The sequence below is a fragment of the Patiria miniata genome, unplaced genomic scaffold, assembly GCF_015706575.1.
Source record: "Patiria miniata isolate m_02_andy unplaced genomic scaffold, ASM1570657v1 HiC_scaffold_24, whole genome shotgun sequence".
NCBI classification, from domain to species: Eukaryota; Metazoa; Echinodermata; class Asteroidea; order Valvatida; family Asterinidae; genus Patiria; species Patiria miniata.
In genome coordinates, this window is record NW_024037063.1 from 20,764,319 (window position 1) to 20,785,059 (window position 20,741).

The 20,741-nt window shown below is 39.7% G+C and overlaps 1 protein-coding gene across 1 annotated transcript in view; it reads right to left on the minus strand.

Annotated features, from left to right (window-relative positions):
* Nucleotides 1-17,493: 17,493 nt before the first annotated feature.
* LOC119732106 (protein dispatched homolog 3-like) overlaps nt 17,494-20,741 on the minus strand; it is a 52,673-nt gene continuing 49,425 nt past the window's right edge. Inside the window, exons 19-20 of the mRNA XM_038205497.1 lie at nt 20,352-20,518; nt 17,494-18,163 (exon numbers count right to left, since the gene is read on the minus strand). Of these exons, the coding sequence (XP_038061425.1) occupies nt 17,798-18,163; nt 20,352-20,518 (533 nt within the window). The 3' untranslated portion in view covers nt 17,494-17,797. The remainder of the gene's footprint in view (nt 18,164-20,351; nt 20,519-20,741) is intronic.

Here is a 20,741-nt window from a genome sequence, read left to right on the forward strand (position 1 = left end):
AAGGTGATACAGATGGTGGTATTAAGGTGGTGAGGTGGTGGTTAACATGTGATAATAGTTATAGGCATGCATTTTGTTATGGCAGTGGTTAAGTGATGGTTAAGGTGCTGGCAATGGTGCTGAAGTTTGTGAGGTGAAGGTTAAGGTGTTAATGTGGTTAAGGTGATTGTGCTGGTAATTAAGGTGGTGAATGATGGTGGTTAAGGTGTTAATTATGGTGGTTATGGTAGTAATTATAGTAATTGGTGAGTTGGTGGTTAAGGCGGTTCCATGTCGGTTGCAGGGTGGTAATAATGATGGTAATTATAGTGGTTAATGGTGGTGGGCAAAATGGTAACAAAACAACTTTTAATTTTAATACAATGATTTATCCCGATACATGTTTGATTTGACACAGTCCACACTTTAATGCCATCTTCACGATTATATACAAAATAAAACGGCATTCTTCTCCACGCCACAATTGGTATACTCTAGACAATTGTTGCACAACCCTGTGGAACTAGCTAGGAAAAACTACGAGTTTCAAAACACTAATACGCCAACTGATTGCTCTCAGATGTTTCAACTATTTCAACAAAATTATACTTCAATTGATTCTGCATAAAAAACAAGTTAACTTTTACAATACATATTTATATATTTAGCATGTCAAGCATTTTCTTATTTCTTAATTTTTATCAAAGAAGGAAAAGTTTCGCATAGAAGATGAAGAAACCAGTTTCAATCAAGGTTTGAGAACCTTTTTTCACTAATTATATTGAAAACATTTTAAACATTAAACAGCAATTTGTAACACTTTTCAAAATATTCTTAACACTTTTCAAAATATTCATAACAATATTGCGGAATAAAAAAGTCATTTGAACTGCTGATTAGGTGATGACGATACTTTATGGTTTCTTTCAGAAACTTTGAAAAATATTTCTTGTGTCTAACTCCTTAAATGACTCAAGAACAAATACTAAGAAAATTTCAGGACATTATAATTATTACATTAGAGTTGTTATTTTGTTTTTCATGAATACTTTCCGTGTATCTTATCAGTGGGTTAAAATATTCTGATCTTAAAATATTCATTTAGTATATCACCATCAGTTATATACTAGTATAGCTGGTAGTATATTGTATTTATTTCACTATCAATTATTAAATACATAGTATTTATATGACAATTGTTCCACCAGTTTAATCCAAACAGTGCAGGATCATAAAATATTATAGTTCTTTGAAAAAGCATTGGCTTGAAGCTCCTAAAATATCAATTCATTATTATGTACATTTCAATACATTACAATTGATTATATAAGAATAACTGTGTACATCTGGTAAAGAATAAACATGTCTCACATAAACTGTATGTGTCTGTTCACTGTAACTGCAGTTTATTTAGGGTTTTCTACTGTTCCTGCATGGACAGACCCCATAAAGACTAGGGTAATCACAATACAATACAATACATGTACAAACAGTATTTTCATTTTTGTCACAATACAATATGTTCAACATGTTAAGGCAACTGTATGTAAATTTAAAATATTAAATTTCTAGGGCACTAACTCCTCATTCTTACAAGTGGAGATACTTTGAAGCCGTAATGTTAATGCCATTGTGTGTTTTATGGGGATTTAGTAAACTACTTGGGAGTACTCAATTACCCTCAAGTAATTTCTCTGCGAGTACTCGAGTAGGGAAATCCACTACTCGCCCAGGCCTAATAGAGACCACCTCAGATTTTTGTTTTCAAGGTGACTGAATGTTTAAGAACAGCCTAATTGGTCATGAGATTGCAGCATATTATTCTGGCTAATTCAATTAGCTCAGCGATGACCACATTAGCACCATCTAGGTCGCTTCAAGTCCTTGGAAGGAAGACTCTAATAAGCTTGTTTTTAAACCCTTATCACTCAAGTTGGGGTTGTTTTTTGGTCTTTGAAAGGGCGTAATTAACCACAAGTTTTGGCCAACACGAGAAAGTTTGGACAAATACCACAGGATAAAATAGCGTCTTGATGTGTGATGCATACAATGCAGTTGTTCACTAATATCTTAAATTAAACTATGGTCTTTTTTTTGCTAAAAACCTTGGTCCTGGCTCCCTGCTGTATATTACAATGCTTGAGGCTATGGGTAACCAGTGATGCAATCGAACTTGGAAGTCTGGTCCTAAAAAGTCAATAGTCTAAAAATTATGTACTATTTTACATTCGGTCAGAGTTAGTTTATGGTATAACTATATGAAATATTTCATCCGCTCTGTGCACATAGAAGCCCTCTATTGGCAAAACTGTTAACTTGTTGGTTTGTTCCCCGGTAACCATCAGTGCTTGAATGTTAACCGTCATGTGAACCAGCTGAAACTTGCTCATTTGTTTTTATGTTTGTGTCTGGCGCCCTCAATGAATCGTGCACATTCCAATTTAAAAGTAATACATTAAAAAAAAATCTTTTAGAGGAGCATTTTGTGACACTTATGAGGTTTAAAATTTTCTTGATAACCCAAAGGTCAAACTGCACTATAAATTGGCTTAAATGTCACTGAACTTCCGTAAGATGAAGATATATTTCAGCTCAATGTTACATTGACCTAATTCCATGTTCAATCAATTGAAGTTGTTTGAAATGACACAAGTGTAGTTTGTTAAAGCTCAGTCTTAAAAGGATTAAAACTTCCTGTTTAAACTGTGCATGATTAGGAAAAAAGGTCTCACTTATAGCAGAAAATAGGAAAGTGTTAGAATGAGCTCGATCTTGTTGAGTGACCGAGGAAACATTTACTTCCATCTCGAGAAGAAAAAAGCAGTATCAATCACACAACAGGAAAAACAAAAGCCCACACCATCCGATTACAAATTTGCTAGCAGAGATGAAATCGTGTTACATCTCCAGAAGTATTTTTTGATAAAGATTGATCAATGCTGGAAGTTTCTGAAAGTGAGAAAGTCGTTGGGTGACCTTGATGTCGATCAAAGATGTGAGAAAGTGTTAATGAATGTATCCTCCTCAAGACATCGTGAGGGGAGGGGGACGGGGGGGGGGGGGGGGGATAATGGTTATGTGGGTCTAAGTGACGGCCCGTAAGGGAGCCACAAAGACAGATAGATCCGGATGGAGACTGAATGGCACCAGAGTAATGTGCCCTCCTCATTACCGACCTTGAGAGAGAGAGGCATGTAAGGAGGGGTGTTGACTTCTTCGGAAGTCTTTAAGTTGGAACTAAACTTGTCCAAGGCACTTTGGGTTCGAGGCGGAACGTTAAGTAAATTGAGGATTTTGGGAGGACTTTTGGCTTGTGAATGGATTGTATGGGGTTTTTGTGTTGTACCCGCAAACAACGAAGAAACAAAAGTACAACAAAGAAGTACGGCCAGAGGGGGAGGGGGTGTTTGCGTGATGAGATTTGCCAAATTGTAAGATATGTGTTTTTGAAGACTTTATGTCCAAGATGCTATATATCTAAACACCGCAAAAAAGGAAAGTCCACACTCATTGGAGGGGTCATAATTTTGAATCTGATCGTCTTATGATGACATCATTTATATGGACCTTTGGGAATTTTGTTAGCTACATTTTGATACCCAATTTGCTACCAGACTGTAAATGGTCCAAGATTGACAACGGTTTATGAAAAAGGATACAGTTTGAAGACGGTCAGAGCATATCGACCGGAACGTCGAGTTTATACCTCTGGTTCTTTTCAGAACCATTCTCCTAGTTTGAGAAATTATTCCCACATGGTGTTTCTGCAAACCTTTCATTATTTAGTATCTCCACCATGAAAAGCCTCAAATCTTACTTATTTGAAAAAGGTGGAATTTTATAGATTTCGCGAGGAGAAATTAGTACTAAGCATAACCACTCATGCTTGTAATTGGCCCCTATCGACTGCACAATGCCCAAACAAAGCGCAGGTAATCCAATTCACGAGCTCTCATGCATGCATACAAGCACTGTGGGATAGGTATTCCCTGCTGTTTGTTTCGGGCAGTGTGACATGGACACACAGCAATTTCCACTCGCGTACTCTTTAAATTGCAACTGTTCAAACTGCATCGTATTTCATAAACCGTTGTCAATCTTGGACGATTTACAGTCTTTGGTGGTAAACAGTGTATGTAGCTAACAACATTCCCCAAAGGTCTACATGTACTTAAATGACGTTATCGTAAGACGATTAGTTTCAAAATTATGACCCCTCCAATGAGTGTTGACTTTCCTTTTTTTTTGGCGGTGTTAATTTGAAACAAAAAGGTATAAAAACTTAAATAAATACAGAGATGCCAACTTTACAGACTACGAAATAGTAATGATTGTTCCTGCAAAGAGTAATGCTAATGTAAATACATAGGACAACAGTCAAGTTTAAGAGTAACCACAGTACTTTTCAGAGTAACCACAATGTTGGCGTTGACAGCTGGAATTTTCAAGAGTAGTAACATGCCTCAAAATCCTAATAATTACTCCAAAAGAGTAATGGTTGGCATCTCTGTATTCTTGAAGTGTGTTAACCAAATAACGGCCGTCAAAACTGATTTTGGGCAACTAGAAACATGAGGAAAGGGCAAGATTCTAAAAAGTAAGAAAATGGCATTTTGTCACGGTGGGAAACAAACTCTTCATTTTGATGACACGGGAATGAGGTAGAAAAAGGGTATCAGAAGTGATAAGAATACATTATGTACATGTTGTCATGGTAATAGACTACTAGACTTGTCCAAGTCACTTCAGCATCTGTCGCTATCAGGAGACCAAAGAATGAGTTGATTATTCATGTACCTAGTGTTCTTTGTCACTCCACCTCAATGCTGAACACACTGGGACTAGCGCAAGTCTAGCCTGCCTTGCGATGGGCCGATTGAGTAACATCCTAATCACATTAAGGACTTTCGGAGACAGTGAGATTTGAGAAAAACATCCCTTCACGAACAGGAAAGAAGACAGAAAAAAAACACATGGACAAGAAGCCTGGCAGCACATGTAGCACATGAAATTCTGCAGATGCTTCAAATCTGATTAGAAAAAAAGTCGAGAGAATTCACATCTTTAATTCCAAAGAAGGGAAAAGATATGTCGACAGTTGGCTGTGAACAGTCTACAGATTAGTGGAACATCTTTTGTCGAGCGGAACGGAAAATGTTCAATATGGGTGCCCGATACGGCTGAAGAAATGCGTCAACGTAATGAAAGGAAGCAAGAATGCACTTCATTGGATTATCAGAATTGGTTAGCACATTACATGCTGTCTCTGTGAGACTCACGATAACGGGAACGAAAGTCGTGTCACGCCCTGAGAAATGCCAAGAAGAGACGAAATCGCAAAATCTGCAATCTGTAATTCAATAATTCTCTAGTTCAAACATCTGGCCTAGATCATGGCACCATGGAAATGCACTTGACATTGGGGGAATAGAGAAAGAAAATAAAGTATTAATAATTGGAGGAAAAAAGCATAAGTAAGAAGGTAGGATGATTGTGCCACAAATTGCAATACATCATGTCTACCCTTCAGACTGATGAACGTCCAGCATTTTTGCTCCTGACTGACTGACTGCAGGGTGACCGTAAGGTCAGAGCCAAATTCTGCTAAATGCCCATCAAAAATCTGTCAGATTTATCAAAAATCTGCCAAATTCCCCAGAATTACTCGAAATACGCTATAAACACTTAAAATCACATGCGGATTGGTAGTATTGCCTTAATTAAGATTCACATTACATAATAAACAATCTATTACATAAAGATGTTGTGAAATTATTAGTAAATTTCGGGCAAAACGTGGATCCGGCCACGACGAAGTCCATTTCCCAGTGAACCTCAGCACCTAGACCAGCCAACCTGTCCCATTATGCAAGGGTTTGTTTGAAAGGATTGAAGCTTTTTTAAACAAACGTACACTTTTTTGTTCAAATTTGCTGTTTTTCTGTCAAATGACCATTTTTGCAGAATTCTGCCAGAAATCTGCCAAAAAAATCCAATCTGCCAGTTTTCCTGTAAAACTCTTTTTTTTACAAAAATTCTGTCAAAGTTAGCCAAAAATCGGCTAAAACGGTCACCCTGACAGACTGACTGAGTTAAATGTGATGGACAGACTAACTGACTGATATGAATTTCCTTAGCTAAGTTTGTTCCCCTCCCCCCCCCCAATTTCTCCCAACATTTTATCAACAAATAGATTAATCATGTTTATTTCTTCACTGTTAAGATTAATAAAATGTGGACACATTTTGGGCCAATGAAAGCTTTACAAACATTGGTACTTTGGCCGACAGAACGTGCCACACATGCACTTATACAGCCATAGTGTGCAGGTCTTTGTACATTTGTGATGCGATCAAGCTAAATGAGTCGTTTGACGGGAACTTTCATTTGGAGATTCAGGCCAAAATAGGGCCACTTCATTACATCACTTCATCACATCTCTTTGTGTTCCGACTTAAATAATTTTTGAATTAAAGATGGTACCAACATGTTGTTTTTTACAGCAGTAATGCCGAGATTGTGCTCTTTTCAAATCTGTAAAAAAAAAATTGACTAAGGTCGAAAGATGACTCATTCAGCTCGATGGCATCACATTTGTTATACATTTGTTATACACCATTCTGCGGTTTGATACATTTCTCATTCATAAAAACGACTACACTTCTAAGTTGTTCTAGTGGCTTATTTCCAGACCATTGACAATGGGCATGCGCTTGTATGTACACAGGCTTAAGATTTTATTTTGACTGTAGCCCGCAAAAATATTTCCTTGTCCCCCAATGGGCTCCGTGCGCCAACGGAAAAGGCGCCCTTTTACCTAGCAACGACGTCCCATGGGCGGGACATTTAGCTGGTTGACGCGCACCGTTCCAAGTTTGTGACGCACGTACACCAGGGGATTTGTTCTACCACGGGACTTGTACTTCACGCAGTGGTACGGCCGCGCGTCGCAACAAAATTGCAGTCAGGCAAAATGGCGTCGGTCGGTTCCCCCCAACTGTACTTTTGTTTGCCGGTGAGGGGGTACTTGTGAACCGAGCGGATTGCTCCCCCCTCCCCAATTTCAGAGTCTGGTGCCGCCACTGGTAGGCAAGCTTAGTCTTGTTGAAAAATATGCTAGGTTGTAAAGGAATGGTCCGCATTTTATCTTTCCGACTGACTGACAGATGGACTGACTGCTTATGAATGATTGAGACTTTTGGGACCAGATCAAGTCCAACTAACCATGCATGGTCCTGTTCCTGACAGTAGCACTTGCCGTCGGACTAATCCTGCCGTTAACGACCAATGACTCGCTCGATTTGGCCTTCAGATGTAACGGCCAATTACGTCAAGCGCATGGTGATCTAACTCACACGGGACGCATGGCTTGATCCCCCCGGCCTACCGCGGATGCGGTAATCCCCACCGGACTATAACCGCCAAACCACCAACCTTGTTAGCGTGCAACCTACTTCTGTCACACCTGGCCTGCCACTAACGGCGTTGGGAAAAGGATAGAAAGAATTTGTTGGGGGGGGGGGTTCAGGTTAACTAGGAAATCTGCAGCTGGATATGTTTTAGCAACAAAGTAATACATGTAGGCAATGCACTTGAAATTGTAACTCTATAAACTAAGTTACTTTATAAACATTGACATTACAACAAGGGGGTGTGCAAAAGTGTTTTAAGAACAATTTTGAGACATATTTGAAGACATCAGAAAACCTTTCCAGATAATCCTCACATTTGGGGAAAACTTGGGCTGTACAGAAAGCATAATTATTGGCACAAGACAGGCTTGAAAATGTTTCAATTATTTTTTTGGGGGGATTCACGGCTAAGGGATTCACGGCTCTTGAAAACACGTGCTCCACAAAAAGGAAACTTTGCAAAAAACAGAGTGTTCAGGATTTTTTAAGTAGCGGACATGATTGTAAAACTCTCAAGTTATAAAGTAGACTCATTGAAGAAGGACAAGTCAGGTTGGGGAGTCAGGTTGGGGGAGTCAGGTTGGGGGAGTCAGGTTGGAGTAGCGGTTCTTTCCTCGCCTTCCACCGCTGTGACCCAGGTTCGAAGCCCGCCTGGGCCAACATGTGGATTGGGTTTTCAGTCCCTGTCTGATTCCGTGGGTTTTCCCTGGAATATCATTCTGGGTTTTCCTCCCACCTGTAAAACTGTAATTCCTTCTCATTGTCTTCTCTCCACAGGTTTCTTCAGGCTTGCGAGCTACAGTGCCTAGGGCGCTTTTGAGAAATCCTTGGTTTCATTACCAAAAATAAATAATAAAATAATAATAAGAATAAAATCTACAAATCATCAACTGTACCAGATCTTGCCAGCTACTCAAACCATCTAAAAAAAACCCCGAGATTTGACAATTACGAAATGCAAGATGACAAAGCAGCTATTAAACATAAATTAATTATCTCGTGGAAAACTTGATATCGTGCTACGTTCATCCAGGCCACCTGTTAAATTAACGCACACCTGTCTTGAGATGTTTAAGGCCGGCACACCATGTGGAAGAGAAGGCGCTGTACTTTGAAGCCCGTGACACTTATATGGGGGTAGCAAAGTAATGTCTGGGTCCCGAACTCCAGGACTCCAAGAGCTACCCTTAATGAATGATTTCCTTTCAGAAGCGGGGCCCCGTCACCCGATTAAGAGCTGCAGCCCAAGCAGTAATACGGTCTCCAGATGAATTACGGTCGAGCTGGATGCCCGATCGCGCCCGGTGCGTGTATTCCGGCTAATCCGGGGATAAAACAACTGTGCTGGGTTGAACAGCGAAGTTGGAACTCTGAAATTTGACGGGACAGAACATGGATGCATATTTTTGTGTTTGGCTTTTGTAAAGTTAATTGGAAAGAAAGACTGGCTAGCCAGTTTTATTTGTTAAGTACTCTAAATCTCAGGACTTGTCAGAAATGATGTTAGCGACGTCAGATGTAAGTGGAGTCAGATGTTGGTTTTTGCAGGCAGTTACTGCTAATTCTGCTTAACAGATACATTCTATGCTAAATCATGGCCCAGTGATTGGAACATGTTTTTTCAGGAAGGGGGGGGGGAATAAAGATTCAGTCAGGAAAAGTAGCAATTTCACTGTCACTTGATTCTAAAGTTGTTCTTTTGGTATTTTTTGGACATCAAATTAACCGATTGCGGTTTAGGTTAAAATTTCATAACATTTAGAGCAGTCGTTTGTGACGTTTAGCATCTTTTTTTTCTGTGATCAATTTTAAATTCTACAAAACTTGATCTTAGACAAAAGGTATTGTTTACTTAATGCTGAAAAGAACTTTTAAGTGTAGTTTGTCAAGTTGAGTTTTTTTTTCTTCTGTGATCAACATTAAATTCTACAAAACCCGATCTTGGATGAAAGGTATTGTTAACTTAAACGCTGAAAAGAACTTTTGGGTGATACGAAGTACAATGAACGTTTCAAAGATGGATCGTAACAGACTCAAGACTTATCACTTGTCAATGACAGAACAAAAAACGTTGGAGAAAATCAAGGACGTATCAAGTGTCAAAGTACTTTTTCAAGATTTCTGGAAGATTGAAGGGGGGGGGGGTAGGCAAAACTGCGGGGGAAAAATATTTTTGGCCAATCATCCAAGTCAAGCAGATTAGTAATTAATTGACGACAGGACGGAAATAGAAATGTTGGAGAGACATTTTTTTGGCGCTTTCATTGAGGCTGGGAGGGGGTAGGAACGAGACCACGGCCGGGGTTTGTAGCCATGAGGGGAAACGGCTAATTCAAGCCTAGCACGAGAGCGTCCCTTATTTATTTATGTACGTTTCCGCTTCCAGGTTTTTTTTCTCTCTTAATCTTAAGACGGGAGCTTGGTGGTTTTGCTTGAGCAGACTGGCTGTGTCGTAGTGGCGGTGCTTGCGATGAGTCACAAGACATCACAAGTCCGTCAGAAGCCAATCACAAGGCCATCACAAGCCGTCCTGTCCCAAGCCAACTCACAAGTTATTACAAGGCATTCCTTTGCTTTTTTCATCCCTTGGAGCTTGTGAATGAGATTGTGATTTGACTTGTGATGTACTTGTGACAGGGCTTGTGATCAATCGTAAGTCCATCACAAGCCGTCCAGTCACACGTCAACTCAAGGGTCCTTATGAAGTGTGACTACAGCAATTCTGTGTCTTTGGTCATCCCTTGGAGCTTGTGACTGAGCTTGTGATTTGACTTGTGATGTGCTTGTGACAGGGCTTGTGATGTGCTTGTGATCAATCGTAAGTCCATCACAAGCTGTCCTGTCACACGTCAACTCAAGGGTCCTTATGAACTGTGACTACAGCAATTCTTTGTCTTAATGGTCATCCCTTGGAGCTTGTGACTGAGCTTGTGATTTGACTTGTGATGTGCTTGTGACAGGGCTTGTGATGTGCTTGTGATCAATCGTAAGTCCATCACAAGCCGTCCAGTCACAAGTCAACTCAAGAACCCTTGTGAACTGTGACTACAGCAATTCTTTGTCTTTGGTCATCCCTTGGAGCTTGTGACTGAGATTGTGAACTGACTTGTGATTTACTTGCGACAGGGCTTGTGATTACTTGTGATCATCACAAGCATCTAGGCTACGACACTGCCGACTGATAGCTGGGTTTGCACAATTCTCTCAGGTTGTCCTGACAAGGTTAATTCTGGAGAGGGGGACGTGTCTTTCTCACAAGTCCAACAACATTTCCTTCACACAAAACTTCCCTTCGCAATCCCTTGCAACATGACAGAGTTGTTGAAAAGCCAGCACAGATTGTTGTTTCCCTTTTTTTCCTCACAGAAACTTTTTTGATGAAATTGCAACAGGTGCCGATATTTTTTATTGAATACTCGGAATCAACAAATTCTGGAATATCGTGACTTCTGTTTGTCACGCCGCCGTTCAGTGCCCTCGGCTCACTTCCATGTTTTGTGAAAACCCGTCAATAATGTTCATGCAACACATCTGGGTCAGTGTGCTCAACACGGGTACCGGCTGACCGGGTACCAACTATACAAGTTCCATCTGTCACAAGCCAATATGGCCCATCAGGCCGGCGTTTATCTCCAGTTTCAGTAGCATGAAACGACTGAGAATGTTTCTAATCCCCCTGGATGGGATGCCAGTCCATCGCAGGTTACTCCCCAGCTAATGCTGGTACCCATTTATACTCCTGGGTGGAGAGAGGCAAGTGGGGGTGAAGTGGCTTGTCCAAGGACACAACATATGACCAGCGGCTGGATTCGAACCCCTGACCCTCTGGTCATGAGTCACAAACTCTCAACGCACAAACAGTCAACAGGCTTTGAGAATATGGATCAACGGCAAGATTCCGTTTGTGCTTTTTCGTCGTTGCACTTTCATTAAGATAATTTTCTTCAGATATGTGACGGTTTGTTGTTAGTTCGCCTCTTTAATTAGTTTCAAGTACATGTGAGTGCCAACAGGTTGAGTTACTAAATGTTCACTGGACGCTGAAACACTTATCAGATACCCTGATATTCTGCTGTAATGATATTGGGTATCCATTTTCCAAAGTACCTGTAAGTGCACAACTCTATCATCTTTACCAGGCAATGCACAGATAAAATCACTCAGAGACTCCCGCAACATCCCATAATAATAAGGATAAATGTTGCGCCAAATGAAATGACCCCCTGGAGAAAACATTCCAACACTTGAAAATGTGACAGACGATATTACAACTTACATGTTTAATCAAGAAATATGTATTTATAATTGGTCGTAAGATTTTCCCAGGAAAACCCCCAAAACATCAATCATGGTTTAAAAAAGTCAGTTTTGATGGATTTGAGTTTGATTGGTTTAAGTTACGGAGGCTTAGGGCGGAATTCAGTGCCCAAATGAGTCACTTTTCACCTAGCGCTTTGGGGCACTGATAACTCATGAGAGATTATTAAGATGGCTGAGAGTTCAAGAAATCTATGGCGGACAAGAACGAGACGACCTTGAGCTCGAACCAAAAACCATATTAATGAACAAATCAAATGCCGCTGGATTGGCAAACTATTAAAGGTACGACCATTATTTGTAATGTGTGCATTTTGTTCATTTGAAGCAACAAAAGTGCTCAAAAGCTAAGGAAGAGTGCTGAACAACTAACCTGATGAAAGTTCAGCTCAGCTTCAGCTGTATATTCCGAGAAAAACAGCATTCTAGGATCTCGTTTCAAATCAAAAGTTGCTGAATCATGTTTTAAATTGGGCCTGAATTCAGCGTCCGAGGCACGTTCTCACTAAGCCAATTGCAGCTACGGGATGTCGCGCACTGATCCGACGATTTAAAGCAACCATGCGTGTGCGTCGTTCCAAAGCTTGCGCGCTCTTTGCCGAATAAAAAAAATGAACTACTAATGGAAATTTCCAACGGTGCGTCTAAAGACGCACCGTTGGAAGGCCTTCTTTAGTTGATTTTTTTTCAAAACGACAGCTTCCCAGAAAGAATAATTTCACGGGGAGTTTAGTTCCCTTACTATCTTTCAACCAAGTACATTTTTCAACAAAAATTATGTCAGATACTATTTGAATAGCTGCAAATGATGGACTGTAGCTTTAAGACAAAAGAAAGTGAATTAGAAATGAGTTTGAGTACAAAAGTCAAGCTGTTTCGGATGTTTATGTCTGGAACATAGATTGTATTAATCTTCAAATCATTCCAACTTATAGCTACCACGAGGCAGTCTTTCTTCGGTTATGATTTTATAGCTTCTTACATTTTCATCTGTAACACATCCATGTATGTTCATATTCAAGTCAACGGAAACAAGCAACAGGTGATCCAGGTATTTTAAGCAAATACCTACAAAGACAAGCGACTTGAAGAACAAGCAAAGAACTCCCTAACTACAAAATGTGGTTACAGAAAATAAAGGAAATTGGATCAATCCATAAAATATGTTATTTGGGAATTAACTTAAGACCTCTCTGGAGTCCTGACTAGGCCTCTGGAGAACCATGTGGTCAGATCTGTTCCACCTCCGTGTAATGACATTACAATGAGCTTCCATGATGTACAAAGTCTATATCCAATAAATGTGCCTTTAATGTGATGAACTTAAAACCTTCGGCATACATCTTAAGGTCGTTGTCCATACAGCCTGTCTAAAAAAAATGGTGCAATCGAAAACGATTTTTTTTTCAATATTAAATCTCAACATAAGTAAGTCATTTTGAGCATCACATTAAAGAAAAAAGACCAGGCTTTCCAATACTTTTTGTTTCATCTCATTTGCTTTTGTCAATCCAGAGATAACTCCAGTCTACTGCGGAACACAAAAATCGAGTTTGTTTCTTTTGCCAAGTTGCAATCTTTTGTGAGCTTCAAGACAGCATGGCACAGTACTCAAAACAACTCTGCCCATGCATAAAAGTGGCACAAAAATGATTTTGGTGTATCGCACTATTGATTATATCTCTGAATTGACAAAAGCAAATAAGATCAAACAAACACTATTGGAAAGCCCAGTCTTTGTTCTTTAATATTATGCCAAGTAAGAATGACTTATTTTGAAATTTCATATTTAACCAATTTTTTTTCTGATTGTACCATTTTTTTTAGACAGGCTGTATATGTGCCAAGTTTGAAGTCGTTCGAATTTGCGAAGTGCAAAAGTGTATGGGTAGAAGAAATGTGTACAAAACCTATAGAGAGAGGTCTGAGAAAGAAAAAAAAAAGAGAAAACAGACAAGAAAACAAAAAACGTTTACGATAGAAACAGCTGTTTGGTGTGTACACCGAAACAGCTAATTAATGAAGAGAGTCACGACAGTAACATTCAGGACAAAAAAATAAACAGAACTTAAGGAGGTTGAAGCTTCAGCTACTTCTTAATTGGAAGAGAAATGAAAAACGTGCTCCGGAAAACTCTAACTCCAGAGCAATAAGGTTTTGAAAGAAATAAGTGATGTAAGTTCAAGATTGTGTGTTGTTCTTTACTAATGAAGTTTTATAAACATTGTGTACTCAGTGCTGTCCGAGGGCTTGCAAAACAAAGTCACCAAGTTCACTCGGGTGGGACTCGAACCCACAACCTCCTGCTTACTAGCGCAGATGTCTTACTACTTGCCCCTTAACTTGCTGGGGTTTGAATCTGGCTCGAATCTGATGTAAGAGTGGGTACTGCAATCAAAAACAGTTTTGAATGGTGAAATGGTTTGGTCAGGTGATTTACATTCAATATGGGTTTTTCCCTTCACTGATACAATTTCGTAAGCAACGCAGACCTAGTGCTGAAGTTACAAAACAACCCGAGTAGGAAAAGAACATCTTAGGAAGAAAGAGAAAGTGGATAGAAAGGAAACAATCTTTGGAAGAGCTGTCTCAAGAGCCGGGTTGAGACTATCAGATGTCTTCTCAGAGAGTGCCGCATGCGTCATCAATTTACATAACTTCCCCGACTTAATTGAAAGGGATTACTTTGATTACTAATATTTGCGGCATTGATCTGGCAAGGGATAGCTCAAAGGAACTGTCGGTAAAAGTAACGTGGGAAGGGGGGGGGGTGTTTAGCAAGCCTCCACAGGCAAAATTGCAGTCCCAAGTGAGTCAGAGGTTGGTCAAAGTGACCCAGTGGCGATCACAAGGTCACTACTGGGTCAGACTTCTTACGAAAGCCACAAAGAGGATTGCTATCACTTGATGGATTTTGCGACTTATCTCTGAACATCGGAGAGGCGTTACGGATAGACCAAAATTAAATTACAGCCACAGTTTTATTTGGACTGTGCGTGGCCGCTTGAGGGCAGTATACAAGTTAGACAGCAAGCAGTCTGGGAGCCAGACGAGAGTTTTGGCTGGTTCACGCGCACTCCATGGTAATGAAGCTTACATTTTAAAAGTAAAGGTACCAGTGCAGTTTAGGAGCCAACATGTTTGGTACATGTAATATGCACAGAGCATGTTGGGTATCGTCCAAAAAAAAAAGGGTAACAAACTAAAAGTAATTATGAATATAAAAATAACAACATATATACTGTTGCTTGTTTTTGACCATTCAACTACAGAACTTGCAAATGATAGGCCTACCTGAATGGTTCGGACCCTGCATGCGAAGAAAAGTTTTTTAAAGGCATTTAAAAAATACAAGACGCATAGCTTTCTGCTCAAAACATATTAGAATAAATATTCCGCAAGTGAAAAATATAACCACATGAAATTTTTACTCATAATGCCACACTTAAACTATAACCCTTAAAAAAATACAATTAATGCCGCTTTAACAGAAAAATATACAATGCTCAATTAATTAAATATTTCTGCTATGACCCTCCTTACAAAACACTTTGTAAGCCGTTTAAATAATGCATTTTTTTTTAGTCACAACATAACTTACGTCCTAAACGTAAATTGAGTTGCTATATTTTATGCCAAGTAATTGCTGTGTAATAAAATACAAAATAGATATCTCTGTGTAACACATGATGAACATTTCGTTTAAAGTGTCCGAAGACACGAAAAGTTGAAAACAAATTCTGGAAGACGAGAGAGAGCTTCTCTCATGTCTTGAAGCAAATTCAATTACAGTTATTATTTGAATAATTAATATCGAATTCGGGCGATTCACAATGCAGTGCGCCACCAAGAGTTTGCCACAGAGAGCTCATTTTCCCAGTGCTTTGTGGGAGATCGTCGACAAATTCGCAGCGCGGGATATTTGAAATTGTTAGCTTGTCCGGTCAGTAGTTTTGTAAGCGTATGATTGGAGTATCTGTTTGCCCTTTTTTTTTTTTTTAATCAATATGGAGTTTTTTGTAAGGCGGCAGAACGCTATGCCCAAATCTATTGGAACAAATTAGCTCAAGTTGTCTACTGACACTCGTTCAAATGGGCCATGTTTTGCAACAGTAAACTTGAAAAATGGACTCTCCATAGAAACTCTTGGAGGTGCACTGCATTTTGAATCGCCCGAATTGCAATTACTGTTCTGTGTCAAATGGTTGCTCACGTCGGACTCAATGTACATGTACATGTACATGTGCATACCGTTATACAAGTCAAGTGAACCAGCATGGTACCCAACGAACTATCAATTTAACAAACACATTATTTCAAACACGGTCAGTTCAAACTTAGTTAGTATGTATTTTAGCTGACACACAGTGAGTTGTTATGAAATATAACTACAGTATGTCCCCAAAAAAATGTCCGTCAATTTTACAATTTTTGATCGTGCAGATACTACTTATCCTTGGCCTAACCCCTATGAGTTTCATTTAATTTCAGTCACACATCACTGCACAATGGTCGATTGAGCACAACATTTTTGGACACTGTGACCACGTTCCTTGCCTTAATGAATTTCAGTGCTGTGTTATGTAAGCTGTGTAAAATCCTGCATGTTGTGAAAAAAGGCCGATTTGGTTTGGGATTGGAATCATTTACCGTTGAGCATTACACTGAGGTCTTGCCATGATGACTGATAGCCAGGCAAATGATTCCAATCCCAACCGCAGCCCTTTTCACAACATGCAAGATTTTACACAGCTTACATATCACAGCACTGAAATTGAATAAGGCAAGGAACTTCGTCACAGTGTCCAAAATGTTGTTATGATCAATCGACAATTGTGTAGTGATGCATGACTGAAATTAAATGAAACTCATCGGGGTTAAGGCCAAGGATAAGGAGTATCTGCACAATCAAACATTTTCAAAATTGACTTCATGTTTTGTAGTTATTTCAAAAATAGTAAGACAGACACTTTTTTGGGGGGATATACTGTATGTAAATAAATGAAACTAAACGTTAACAGAAAATAAAAAGTTACTACAAATAGAATTTGACAGTATTTCAGGTGGTGGTGGGGGGGGGGCAAAAGAGTTGTATAGATGTAAAAAATATATTCTTCCCAATTTTCATTGTGGAGGCAATAAAACAAACCCTGCATATAAAATGGAGCATTCCGGACATAAGCCCCATTGATGTCTACGCATGAAGCAAGAAAAATTGCAGCAACAAACAATGTTAAAGGTAGAGTATATCATTTGTCATTTGTGCATTTGTTTTCGTTTGAATCAACAAAAGTGCTCAAATTTAAAGAAGGTGCTTAACAACTAACCTGATGAAGTTTTAGCTCAGTGAATGCTGTATATTCCGAGAAAACAATATTCTAGGATCTCGATTTCAATTCAAAAGTTGCAGAGTCATGTTTTGAATTGCACCAAATCAGCGTTTGGGACACGTTCTCATTCAGCCGATTGCATCTACGCGATGTCACGCACTGAACAGGCGATTTATAGCAACCGCATGCACGCAAAGTTGCACTTTTGTATACGTGCAAGTTGTGGTTCACACTCGCACGTATACAAAAGTGCAACTTTTTGGGGGTACCATTTGTCATAAATTGCATAATTTTGTACACACGATCACTGTTTTGCGCCAAACAAAGAGTATGGCTGGTTTGCTGAGGAATTTCTGTACTGATCAGTCGTAATTTGAGCAAGATGTGCCCAGTAGTTTTTGAGTTAGACAAAAAAGTATTAAGGGGGCTTTCTTTTTTTGGTTGAGGGTATTTGGATAGCTGCAAACGATCTACTCTAACTTTAGATAACATGAAAGTGTGATTCAAACCTGAATTGACCATTTCAGATCCATTTGCAACCTGTCAATCGTTCTGTGTGGATATTTATCTTGAAAATATCTTTATTATATCTGTATTACATTGTAGTACACTGTATTGCATTGTAGTACATTGTATTACATTGTATTACATTGTATTACAATGTACTGACAATGTATTACAATGTTATTACAATGTACTTACTCGCTGATGGATTCTCAGGTGGTTTAAGGTGGTTGATACAGGAAGTAAGGGATTTACTTAAAATAAAGGGTTACCAGATGGACCTGGGATGGACATGCCGGACGTATGGAGAACGTAAAGAATCAAAACGACCAAACCTATCAGGCAGCACAGCACCAACGCGCTGAAGACGAACCATTTGACGTTCCAGCGGTAACGAGCAGGACCCGCGAGGCTCAGAAACGCCGTGCAGGCCGTCAGCGTGTACAAGATGGAGACGAAGGTGTTCATCGCTACGATCTTGCCGAATTTCGCGAAGAGTTGGATGGTAGTGTAGCAGAGCGGCACCGACGCGATGATGGTCGTGAGGGCGCTGCTCAGTATCGACACGCCAATGGTGCTGACTGAGTACCGGGTGCGCCAGCGACGAATCTCTGCCGCCGACTAGCGATTTTTGCGAACACAAAAAGAGCGGGACAAAATCGTTGTTAGGACAAAAAAGTTCTGTCAGATCGGGAGGCCCTTTATCAATCCGCTAACTTTTTAATGATGAACTCTTTTTGCTAAGCAGATGTGCATAGCAAATGTGCTTAGCTACCAGCTTTGCCGCTCCTTGGGATGTTTTCCACAGCTGTTGGGCATTTAGGCCTAGCCTTGGGAACCTTTCACGGGGGACTATTTGCGAATTGAGTACACACAAAAGTATGGATTGCGCATGCCCAGAATGTTAATTACAGCACTTTTGTGAGTCTTGTGTGTACAGTAAACGTAAAAGGGTCCTTTGATAGAAAATTCTGAAATCTTGGGAAGTTTTCTACTGGTTTTTTAAAAATATTTTCTGTGGTTGTTACATTTCAGGCGTGGTATAATAGATTCTTGACATTGGGTTTGGGCAATACAGCTTTATATTTCACTCAGTTTAAGTTTTTTTTCTTACTGTACCCAGACTCGTTTACGTGTAAAACGATACGGGCCTTCGTGACACCCGTCTGCACTACTAATAGACGGGCGTCTCAAAGGCCCATATCGTTTTGCAGGTAAACAAGCCAGGGTACAGTGCACTACCGTTGAGAAATTTCCTAAAGTACAAGAACTTTTTCATGTTCGTATTGGGCTCCAGTTACAATTCAATTTTTTGGAAACGACAGGTCCTGTGCGATTGACAATTCACAGATAGGCTTGTAGTTCCTTCCAAATAAATGAAACTTCAGCTCAGAAAATGCCACGGATGGATGAGTGAAAATAGAAAGTCTGACGTTGACAGCTGTGCTGCGGCATTAACTACTACACAGAAACTTCAGTTCAGCCATTGTTTTAGGCTTTATATTCCAAGATCATTCTTCAAAATACAATGAGACATGACCCATTAAAAATACGGATTGAAGTTTCAGGGGAATTTGAGCTATCCGTCCATTTATAAGACTGTCAATCAGCTGTTATTTTGCGAGAGCCACTCGTTCACCGTGGCACACTATGTACCGTAGGCTGTCATGTTTGAACAGCGTTATTTGCCTCGTTTTGATTTTCACGATGGCGTACCCTGATTTGCTGTATATAGTGGTGTTCCCTAACGTGGCGCACTTCGACGTTTACCCCAACTTTCCTCATGCAGTGTTTCCAAACTTCTTTGTTGACAAACTTCAAATTCATTCAGTGAAATACTGGTACTTTAACCTTAGGCCAAAAAAAAAAAGTCTCCGGTTTCTGGTATGCGCGCGCGTCGCCGCAGCCATGCGCGTCGGCAAAATGAAAACAAAAATTTTTTTCAATACAAGATGATGTCTCAAAACCGCCAAACTCACTGGTTTGACTGGAATCCTGCTGCTGCACAATTTTAACGTGTTTTTAGATGGGGTTATGATCGAGAATAAGCTTTATGTGGCCTCTCTGGACTCCCATATATTTGCACTAAGTTTAGTCGGGCACCATTTGCAGTCATCAGCCGACATTTGAAGCCCCCCCCCCCAAAAAAAAAAGATAAAAAAAAAAAAAAAAGCCGCGTCGCCGCACCACTTTTGGGGCAAGCTCCATACCAGAAACCGGAGACTTTTTTTTTTTGGCCTTATCAACGCTTGCTATTTAATCTCTGTGAACAATTTCGGTGTCATGAAATTTAATCCGAAATTCAAAAACGGTGGCGTCTGGAAATTGGGCACAAAATCGGCTGAGTGTTCCCTAACTTCGCGCACTTGAATAAATCTTGGAAAATTCCAAATTAACATTTAAGAATTTCTGTAAAGTTGATAAATTCTGATAAACTATTATTATCTCTACTTACATACCCAACTAGAAGTTTGTCGAAAAATTATTTTTTTTTTTTTTGGGGGGGCGTTTTCAAAGGGTTCACTGTGCACTTCGAAACAAAATCAGAAAATCACATCAAAATAAATTTTAACTTTGTAACGGGAAGACAAACTGGTGATTTATGAGCGGGAGTGTTTAGAACTTGATGAAATTTCACTTTCTGTGAAATTTCAGTTAAAACTGTTGCCCTTGCTAGGCGCTACCGGCGAAAAATCAAAGTACGCCACGTTAGGGTACATCAACAATATTCCGTTAATTTCAATTGGTCATTGTTATAATTACGATGTTTGGAATTAAATCAAATCAAATGTAAATCTTTGTGTCTTACCTTATGAGTGATGTCTGGAACCCTGTCTCCCGCTACGAGGTACCCCTCAATGAGATGTATGCAGTAATCGATGGAAGATCCCACAATGATGGACAGGGAGACCGCCTCTACCGCACCCATCTCCCAGCCCAGGAGGTAGAACATACTGACTACTACCATGATCACACCTGATGACACACATAGAGAAACAGTGTTTTGTAATTCACTACCTTACGGAGACATGCATAATAGGAAACAAAAGTTTGTATACGTCTCCACAGGGCTATTTCTATAGGTGAATACGTCTCCATAAGGTTATCACGAAATACAGCCTGTCTAAAAAAAAATGGTACAATCGAAAACGATTTTTTTTTTTCAATATTAAATCTCAACATAAGTAAGTCGTTTTGA